Genomic DNA, 11,283 nt, shown 5'->3' on the forward strand with positions numbered 1-11,283 from the left:
TTTATTTACAAAAAAAGTTCTTAGGTTCAAAAAAACATTCAGTGAACCGAAAAAGTGAGGTCGGTAATATAGGTATTTAGCTGTGTCACATGCCCTTAAATGTTGAATTTATATCGAATTCTTTTGGACACCCTTGAATCTTGTGAGTTCTTTTCTATTTTACTGAATTATATGAATATTTGTTATATTTTTGTTTCCAATTCATGTGAATTTTTATTTTACCTTGATTTTTTATGAATTTGAACGAATTCTTCTTTTTCGTCTTAAATTCCTCTAAATACATTCCAATTTCACTGAAATCAGTATGTTTCCAAAGATCTGAAAAGATTTGAAATTATTTTTTGAAATTCAACCTGAGTTCTTATTAATTTACCATGAATCATTTTTAATTTAGACATTTTATCCCATCCTTTCGGATTCCCTTAAATTTTTTAAGCTCATTTTTATGTTACTGAGTTCTATGAAAATTTCATATATTTAATTTGTTTTCAATTCGTTTGATTTTTTTAATTTACCTTGAATTCTTATGATTGTTATCGAAATATTTTTGGTATCTAAAATTCCTCTGAATTCACTCAAATTTTACGGGAATCATTGGCATTTTTTAGATTTTTAAAATTATTTCCAATTTCTTTGAATTCCTTTGAATTTCTTTATAGTCATTAGTCACTTTTTGGTTAGAAATTAGTAGGGTTTCAAAGACTTAAAGAGATTTGAAATTATTTTTTTGCAATTTTCCCTGAATTCTTATTAATTTACCCTGATTTTTTTTTTAAATATATGCATTTTATCAAAATATTTTAGATTCTATTGAATTTTCCTAAGCTCATTTTGAAGTTGATTAATTCTAGGAATATTTTCATATTTTTAAATTATTTCCAATTCATTTGAACTCCTTTGAATTCTTTCATAATCATTAGTCACTTTTTGGTTAGAAATTAGAAGGGTTTGAGATATTTCAAGAGATTTAAAATTATTTTATTGGAATTCACCCTGAATTCTTTTAAATGTAGACATTTTATCAAATTCTTTTGGATTCCCTTACATTTTTTAACTCATTTCTATGTTACTGAATTCTATAAAGACTTTTAATATTTTTTATTTGTTTTCAATTCATATTTTTTTTTTTTCATTCACCTTGAATTTTTATTATTGTTATCGAATATTTTCTTTTACCTTAAATTCCTCTGAATTCTAATTTTACGTAAATCAGTCGGGTTTCAAAAATTTGAAATTAGTTTTTGAAATTCACCCTGAATTTTTATTAATTTACCATGAATCCTTTTAAATGTAGGCATTTTATCAAAATATTTTATATTCCCTTGCATTTTTCTAAGATCAATTCAAAGTTACTATATTTTGAAAATGTTTCATATTTTTAAATTCCTCTCAATTCATTTAATTTTTTTTTTTAATCACTGAATTTGTTATGCTTTTTATGGAATTCTTAGTATTTATCTTAAACGCCTCTAAATTCACTGAAATGAATTGCATTTTTTAGATTTAAAAAATTCTTTACAATTCATTTGTATTCCTTTGAATTGCTTCATAATCATTAGTTACTTTTTGTTTAGAAATTAGTAGGATTTCAAAGATTTAAAGAGATTTGAAATTATTTTTTACAATTCACCATGAATTTTTATTAATTTACCCTGAATTTTTTTTAAATCTAGACATTTTCTGAAACTTTTTTTAGATTACCTTAAATTGTTTAGCTCACTTCTATGTTAATGAATTCTATGAAGACTTTTAATGTTTGTAAATTGTTTTTAATTCATTTAAAAAAAATTAATTCACCTTAAATTGTTCAGAATTTTATCGAATTCTTCTTGTTTGCCTGAAATTCTTCTGATCTCCTTCCAATTTTACGTAAATCAGTAGGTTTTCAAAGATTTGAAGAGATTTGAAATTATTTTTTTTAATTCGCCCTGAATTCTTATTAATTCAACCTAAATTTTTTTAATGCAGGCATTTTATTAAAATAGTTTATATTCCCTGGAATTTTTCTAAGATCATTTCAAATTTTTGAATTCTTTTTAATTAATTAAAATTTTTTATTCACCTTCAATTTTGATTAAGTTTATGGAATTCTTCTCATTCACCTTAAATTCCCCTAAATTCACTCAAATTTGACTGGGATCAATGGCATTTTTTGGATTTTCAAAATTATTTCCAATTAATTTGAATTCCTTTGAATTCTTTCATAATCATTAGTCACTTTTTGATTAGAAATTAGTAGAATTTGAAAGATTTCAAGAGATTTAAAATTATTTTAATGGAATTCACCCTGAAATGTTCATGTTTGTCTTAAATTCCTCTAAATTCATTCCAGTTTTACGGAAATCAGTAGGTATTCAAAGATTTAAAATAATTTTTTTGGAATTTTCCCTGAATTCTTATTAGTTTACGGTGAATTCTTTTTAATTTCAGCAATAAATAAATTTAATAAATTCTATAAAGATTTTTCATGTTTTTAAATTCTTTAAAATTCATTAAATTTTTTAATCCACTTTGAATCGTTATGAATTTTATCGAATTCTTCTCCTTTAGCCTAAATTCCTATAAATTCCAATTTTACAAAAATCAGAAGGCTTTCAAAGATTTATAGAGATTTGACATTACTTTTTGCAATTCAACCTAAATATTTATAACTGAAAACTGAACTGAAAACTGAAAAATTTCGGTTAATATCTTTAATGTACAGAATTCCTGAAAATAAAACCAAGAATCCAACGACAAAATTTGGATAACCATCGCAAAATGTTCCTATTGCGACCTGAAAAAAGCAAAAAAATTTCCTAGAAAAGAAAAGAATCCTTTTTTTTTTAGACAAAAAAAAGGGGGGAAAAGAAAACTGAGAAGGCAACCAAACAAACCTCCTTTCTTTTCTTTTTTATTTCTTTCGTCTTCTTCATTTTTATTATTATCAAACCAAAATAAAAAAACATTTGTTCAAAATTTAAAAAAAAAACGGTTGGCGATTATTTATTGCAAATGTTTTATTATTGTGGTTTGCTAATAATACCTAGACAATATTGCTTTCCGTAAAATTGGAATAAATTTAGAAGAATTGAAGGTAACCGAGTTGAATTTGATGAAATGCCTAAATTTACTAAATTTAATAGAATTCAAGGTAAATTAATAAGAATTCAGGATAAATTCCACTAAATAATTTCAAATCTTTTTAAATCTTTAAAATTCTACTAATTTCTAATAAAAAAAGTGATCAATGATTATAAAACAATTGAAAATAATTCAAATGAATTGGAAATAATTTTGAAAATCCAAAAACAGCCATTGATTCCCATAAAATTTGAGTGAATTTAGTGGAATTTAAGGTAAACGCTAAGAATTTCATAAAAATCATAAAAAATTCAAGGTGATTTAAAATAAATTCTAATTAATTGAAAAGAATTTTAAAGTATGAAACATTTTCGAAATATAATAACTTTGAAATGATCTTAGAAAAATTCAATTTAATCGGAATTATTTTGATAAAATGTCTAAATTTATAAGAATTTGGGATAAATTAATAAGAATTCAGGGTGAATTTCAAAAGCTAATTTCAAATCTCTTCAAATCTTTGAAAACAAATTGAAAACAAATTGAAAATATCGAGTATTTATAGAATTCAGTAACTTAGAAATGAGCTAAAAAGTGTAAGGGAATTGAAAAGAATTAGATTAAATGTCTAAATTTAAAAGAATTCAGGATAAATTAATAAGAATTCACGGTGAATTCCAAAAAAGAATTTCAAATCTCTAAATCTTTAAAATCCTACTAATTTCTAACAAAAAAAATGAATTTAGAGGAATTTAGGGTAAACGAGAAGAATTTAATAAACTTCATAAAAATTCAAGGTGAATTAAAAAAAATTCAAATGAATTGAAAACAATTTCATGAACAATCTTCATAGAATTAAGTAACTTTAAAATAAGCTTAGAAAAATTGAAGGGAATCCAAAATATTTTGATAAAATACCAGCATTTAAAAGAATTTGGGATAAATTAATAAGAATTCAGGGTGAATTGCAAAAAATAATTTCAAATCTCTTCAAATCTTTAAAATCCTACTAATTTCTAACAAAAAAAGTGACTAATGACAATGAAAGAATTCAAAGTAATTCAAATGAATTGGAAATAATATTTTAAATCCAAAAAATGCCATTGATTCCAATAAAATTTGAGTGAATTTAGAAGAATTTAAGGTAAACGCTAAGAAAATCATAAAAAATTCAAGGTGATTTGAAAAAAAAAATCAAATGAATTGAAAAGAATTTAAAAATATGAAACATTTTCAAAATATAGTAACTTTGAAATGATCTTAGAAAAATTCAATTGAATCTGAACTATTTTGATAAAATACCTAAATTTACAAGAACACAGGGTAAATTAATAAGAATTCGGAGTAAGTCCCAAAAAATAATTTCAAATCTCTTCAAATCTTTAAAATCCTACTAATTTATAACCAAAAAGTGACTAATGATTATGAAAGAATTCAAAAGAATTCGAATTAATTGGAAATAATTTAAATGATCGAAAAAATTCCGTTGATTACCGTAAAATTTGAGTAAATTTATAAGAATTTAAGGTAAACGCGAAGAATTTCATAAAAATCACAAACATTTAAGATGAATAAAAAAATTTGAAAAAGTGCTTAAATTTAAAAGAATTCAGGATAAATTAATGGTAATTCAGGGTGCATTCCATTAAAATAATTTCAAATCTCTTGATGTCTTTGAAAGCCTATTGCTCTCCGTAAAATTAGAATGAATTGAGAAGAATTCAAGGTAACCGAGTAGAATTCGATAAAATGCCTAAAACGCTTAAATTTAATAGAATTAAATTAATAACTGTATTCTTATTAATTTAATTCTATTTAATTTAGTAACTAATGATTATAAAAGAATTCAAAGGAATTCAAATGAATTGTAAATAATTTTTTAAATCCAAAAAGTGCAATGGATTCCAGTGAATTTAGAGGAATTTAAGATAAACGCGAAGAATTCCATAAAAATCATAAAAAATTCAAGGTGATGAGAAAAAAATTTAATGAATTAAGAGGAATTTGAGGTAAACGAAAATATTTCGATAACAATCATAAAAATTCAAGGTGAATTAAAAAAAATCAAATGAATTGAAAACAAATAAAAAATATTAAAAGTCTTTATAGAATTCAGTAACATAGAAATGAGTTAAAAAATGTAAGGGAATCCAAAACAATTTGATAAAATGTCTACATTTTAAAGAATTCAGGGTGAATTCCAATAAAATAATTTTAAATCTTTTGAAATATTTAAAATTCTACTCATTTATAACCAAAAAAGTGGCTAATGATCATGAAAGAATTCAGAGGAATTCAAATGAATTGGAAATAATTTAAAAATATGAAAATCTTCCTAGAATTAAGTAACTTCAAAATGAGCTAAATTAATGAGAATTCAGGGAAAATTGCAAAAAATAATTTCAACTCTCTTTAAGTCTTTGAAACCCTACTAATTTTTAACCAAAAAGTGACTAATGACTATAAAACCATTGAAGGGAATTCAAACGAATTGGAAATCATTTTGAAAATTTTAAAAATGCCATTGGTTCCAGTAAAATTTGAGTGAATTGAGAGGAATTTTAGGTAAACGAGAATATTTCGATAACAATCATAAGAATTCAAGGTAAATTAAAAAAATCAAACGAATTGAAAACAAATTAAAAATATGAAAATTTCATAGAATTCAGTAACATAAAAATGAGCTTAAAAAAAATCAAGGGAATTCGAAAGGATGGGATAAAATGCCTAAATTAAAAATAATTCATGGTAAATTAATAAGAACTCAGGGTGAATTGCAAGAAATAATTTCAAATCTTTGAAAACATACTGACTTCAGTAAAATTTGAATGTATTTAGAGGAATTTAAGGTAAACAAGAAGAATTCGATCAAATTCATAAAAAATCAAGGCAAAATAAAAATAAAAATTCATATGAATTGGAAACAAAAATATTAAAAAATTTCATATGATTCAGTAACATAGAAAAGAACTTAAAAGATTCAAGGAAGTCCACAAAAATTTGATATAATGTCTACATTTAAAAGAATTCAGGGTAAATTAATAAATTAATTAAGATATTAAGATGATTAAGATTAATTCCAAAAAATAATTTCAGTTCTCTTCAAATCTTTAAAATCTCACTAATTTCTAACCAAAAAAGTGGCTAATGGCTGTAAAGGAATTCAAAAGAATTCAAATGAATTGGAAATAATTTTGAAAATTCACAAACTGCCATTGATTCCCGAAAAATTTGAGTTTATTTCAAGGTATTTAAGGGCAATGAGTAGAATTCGACGAGAATCATGAAAAGTCAAGATGAATTTAAAAAAATTCAAATGAATTGAAAACAATTTAAAAATATGAAAAATATTCATTGAATCAAGTAACTTTGAAATGGGCTTAGAAAAATGGAAGGGAATCCAAAATATTTTCATTAAATGCCTGCATTTAAAAGCATTCAGGGTAAATTAATAAAAATTCAGGGTGAATTGCAAAACGTAATTTCAAATCTCTTCAAATTTATAAAATCCTACTAATTTCTAACCAAAAAAGTGATTAATTGGTATAAAATAATTCAAAAGAATTCAAATGAATTGGAAATTTATTTTGAAAATCCAAAAACTTCCATTGATTCTTGTAAAATTTGAGTTCATTTAGAGGAATTTAAGGTAAATGAGTAGAATTCGACGAAAATCATAAAAAGTTAAGATGAATTTTTAAAAATTCAAATGAATTTAAAAGTATGAAACATCTTCATAGAATTAAGTAACTTTAAAATGAGATTAGAAAAATTCAAGGGAATCCAAAATATTCTGATAAAGTGCCTAAATTTAAAAGGATTCAGGGTAAATTAATAAAAATTCAGGGCGAATTGCAAAAAGTAATTTCAATTCCGTTCAAATCTTTAAAATCCTACTAATTTCTTACTAAAAAAGCAACGTGAAAAAAAGGAAGAACAAAATTCCTAGAAAAGAAAGGAATTCTTTTTTGGACAAAAATAAAAAAAGAGGAAAGAAAAATGAGAAGGCAACCCAACCAAATCTCCTTCCTTCTCTTTTTTCTTTCGTCTTCTTTATTTTTACTATTATCAAACCACAATAAAAAAAAAACATTTGTAAATAATTTTTTTGAACATTTTTGTCCATTATTTTTTAGAAATTTTTTATTATTCTGTTTGATAAAAGTAAAAATAAAGAAGACGAAAGACATAAAAAAGAGAAGGGACGAGATTTGTTTGATGGCCTTCTCATTTTTCTTTCCTCTTTTTTATTTTTGTCCGAAAAGAATATTTTTATCCAAAATAATTTGTTAAAAATTTATCTTTTATGTTTAGAATTCATTATTTTAGCTAAATAATTATTAGTTTCTTTGAAAATTAATTTTTGAATCTTAACTTTGGACTATTCCATTTTTTAAAAAAGTTTTTTAGTTTTTTTAGTTGAAAGTTCAACTATTTCGTTGAAAATTTCATGTATTTTATTGAGAAATCTTGTTTTGGCAGAAAATTAATTTTGTTTGTTTAAAAACTCAAGTATTCAAGTTGAATATTAATAATTTTCGTTGAAAATTCATCTTTATGTTTAAAAATAAAACTATTATGTTAAAAATGAAACTCATTTGTTAAAAATTGGTCTTTTATATTTAAAATTCATCATTTTAGTTGAAACTTTATCAGTTTGAAAATTAATTTTTTTAATTTAACTTTGAACTATTCCACTTTTAATTGAAAACTGATCCTTTTTAAGTACAAAATTCAACTATTTTGTTGAGAATTCATATATTTTGTTGACAACTAATTTTTTAAACGTTTTGTCTATTATTTTTTATAAATTCTTTATTATTGTGGTTTGATAATAGTAAAAATAAAGCAGACGGAAGAAATAAAAAAGATAAGGAACAAAATTTGGTTTAGTACCTTCTCAATTTTCTTTCCTGTTTTTTATTTGTTTCCAAAAAAAGAATTCTTTTCTTTTCTAGGCATTTTTTGTTTGTTTGCCTTTTTCTTGTTGTAATAGAAAAATTGTATGGTGATTGTCGAAATTTGTTCGTTAGATTCTTCAGGGTGGCCGTTTTAATCGAAGAAAAAAATTGCCTGTCATTTCCCGATTTTTTCTTGGTTCGCAAACATTTTTCACGGACAATGAAATTTAAGAAATCAAACTATATTCTAAACATTTTTTCATATAAATTAATAAGCAATAAAAAACAAATTAAAGAATTTAAAGTGGAACCCTTGAATTCCAAACTTTTTAAATTGAAGTACCAAAAATGTAAATCCACGTTAACATTTTCAATAGCCTGATTAAAGAATCAAGCAATGAACTTAAAAAATTTTCAAAATTATATTATTTTAAGTAATTTTAAGCTAGACGGATTAAAAATTGAAAAATAGTTATTTTTACTTAACAGTTCTTAAATTAAAAGTTACATTATTTTTATTTTAAATAGTAATTAAAAAAAAATTCGGAACTTTTAAATATATTTCAAAATGAATCGAATTTTTTTTATAACTTTTAGAAAATCCTACAAGCTGAACAAAATTTTAATTTTAATTTATAAATAACAATAGAATACTTATTATTTGTAAAAATACTAGAGTAATTGTAAGAGATATTTAGAAGTTTTAAAAAGATTTGAATTAAATTTAGAACTTGAAATAATTTCAAATACTTACAGCCGAATTTAAAATAAAATGTGGTTTTTGCAGATTTCAAACAGTAAATTTTTAATTGAAAAATGATGCAAGATTTTAGGGATTTTTCTTAATTTGCAGAATTTTCCAAAATTGTAGGAAAATTTCGATAAATTTTAAAATATATATAGAAATTCTGAAAAAAATGTTAACCCACTTCATTTAAATTACTTGAAATCATTTCAAGTTTTTAATTAATTTTGAATCTTTTCGAAACTTCTAAATATCTCTTTAAATTACTCAAAAAAAATTTTCTACAAATAATAAGTGTTCAATTGTTATTTATGCGTCAAAATTTAACAATTTCACTTAAAAATTAAACAGTTTTTAAATAGAATAATAAAAATTGTAACGCTACAAGTTTAAAAGTTCTTCGAAAATCTAAAGATTCCAAGTTTTCTATGTAAAACAATTCAGTTTCAAATTGTTTTCTTTTAAATATTTGGTTTCAATTTACTCTTCATTAAAAAATGTAGATTCAAACAACATTTTAAATTTAATAAGATATTTAATAAATTTATTTATTAAATTTAATACAAAAAATAATATAAAAGAATACCTGAAACTCTGAATTAAAAATATATTATTGATTATTGATGTTTTCTATCAAAAAATTTCAACTTCAAATGCTTTTAGTTTTTAATTGTTTAAATTTTCAAAACTGCACTTCAATTATTTAAAAAATTGTTAAAATCGAACTTGGGCCTTTAAAACTGCATTTTAAAATTCTTTAAATTAAAATATATGCTTTTAAAAATTAAATATCCAAAATGGAAAATGTTTAAAGTGAAAGATTTTCGAATTAAGCATTCTAAACTGAATGATATAATCATTTATAAAAATCGCAATTTGAACCATTATTTAAAAAAAAAACGGTTGAAATCAAGATTGGACAAAATTTTCATTTTAAAAGTTTTGCAAAATTCCCGGTCCAAAAATAAATTCACTGTCATTTCCCGGTTTCTCCCGGTCTCATAAAGTTCCCTATCATTTCCCGGCTTTCCAGGTTTCCCGGCCCAGCGACCACCCCAAATCTTGGTTTAATTTTCAGGAATTCTGCACATTAACTTGATTATTGAACGTTAAATAGAATTTTAAATTTGATTTTAATCTCTCTTAAATGTTTTAAATGTTAATATCTTGACCTTTTCTTTTTTATTCAGGCTGGCGTGGTTGTGACGAGGAGTCCAGCACAAATGGGTAACACGTTACTGAAAGAAATGACCAGACTCGGTCTCGCCGTCAAATGAAGCTGAAAATTCTACTCCTAATCTAACTAGTTCGTCTCCATGTCCGTGTATCTTGAAGAAATATAAAATTAAAGCTTATCTTCATCTGCTAATTTGTAAAGAGAGAGAGAGAGAGAGAGTTGTGAGTGAGTATCGCGAGAGTTCAACGAGTTCTAATAACTGAATAACTGTTAATCTACATGAAATAATATATTAAACTTTAGAAAAGACCTTTGAGATTGTCCGGTATCGGAATTCAAAATTTCAAATGCAGACAATGTTTTCTCAAAATTTAATTTATTTAATGACTCTACAGTATTTGCCAAGCAATTTTGCTACTGATTACAAAAGCCGAATGTTGCCGATGCATGCATAAATTAAGAATTATCGCTTGACAACTTTTCGTGGAACTGTTGTTAAAACTCTTTAAGAGTTTTAACTATATCACAGACTGGAAAAATGAACAGGAAGCCTACAATGATTGTATATTATGTTGAAGATCAGAATATATCTGTTGAACTATTAAATTCGGTTCCGTTAATCCGGTCGAACGTTTTCTTTTTTTAAATAATTAAAAAATCGAGTACTTTTCCGGGTTTTTTAGGATAAAAATTAATTTTTCCAGGTACCTTTTTTCATGGTGAAAGAACATTTTTTACGAAACGTAGTAGAAATTGTAGATTTAGTGAAACTAGAAAAAAATATCATATGCGAAATTTCTCATGTATCGACAAAATTTTATTTTATTCTGGAAAAACCGTGTTTTGGTGATTTTTCATTTTATCACGGTGAAAAATCACGGGGCTAAAATCGAAATTTTTGCGAAGTTTTTTAATTTTTTCAACTTTAACAATAATCTTATGACATTTTTTTAATCCAGTAATTTTTTGTTTTTGATATTATAAAAGTGAGTTTAATTCCATGTATAATGAGCTTCTTTTTTATTAGGATTGATTAAAATTTGTCTTAGTTATTGAATTTTAAGAGAATTTAATTTTAGTTTTTAATAAAATAATTAAATTTCGAACAAAATATTTGAATTTTTAAATAAAGTAGGTCAACTTTTTAAACAAATAAGACCATTTTTCAGCCAAGAAGGTGATTTTTCAATTTAAAAAAAGTCGAATTTCCAACCCGCGATATCAATTTTCTACCAAAATGAGGAATTTTTAACAAAATAGTTTAATTTCCAATCAAAGGCATAAATTTTCGATGACATTGATAAATCTTAAACAACAAAAACGAATTTTTCATAAAGTATTCAACTTTCAGCCCAGAAGTTATTTTTCAGTCAAAAAAGGCAAAAAAAATTATCCAA

The 11,283-nt window shown here is 23.8% G+C and overlaps 1 protein-coding gene across 1 annotated transcript in view; it reads left to right on the forward strand.

Moving 5' to 3' along the window:
• LOC117178133 (succinate--CoA ligase [ADP/GDP-forming] subunit alpha, mitochondrial) overlaps positions 1-10,492 on the forward strand; it is a 40,438-nt gene extending 29,946 nt beyond the window's left edge. The window contains exon 7 of the mRNA XM_033369389.1: positions 9,900-10,492. Coding sequence (XP_033225280.1) covers positions 9,900-9,986 — 87 coding nt within the window. The 3' untranslated portion in view covers positions 9,987-10,492. The remainder of the gene's footprint in view (positions 1-9,899) is intronic.
• Positions 10,493-11,283: the final 791 nt, after the last annotated feature.

The sequence above is a fragment of the Belonocnema kinseyi genome, chromosome 8 (genome assembly GCF_010883055.1).
Source record: "Belonocnema kinseyi isolate 2016_QV_RU_SX_M_011 chromosome 8, B_treatae_v1, whole genome shotgun sequence".
NCBI lineage: Eukaryota > Metazoa > Arthropoda > Insecta > Hymenoptera > Cynipidae > Belonocnema > Belonocnema kinseyi.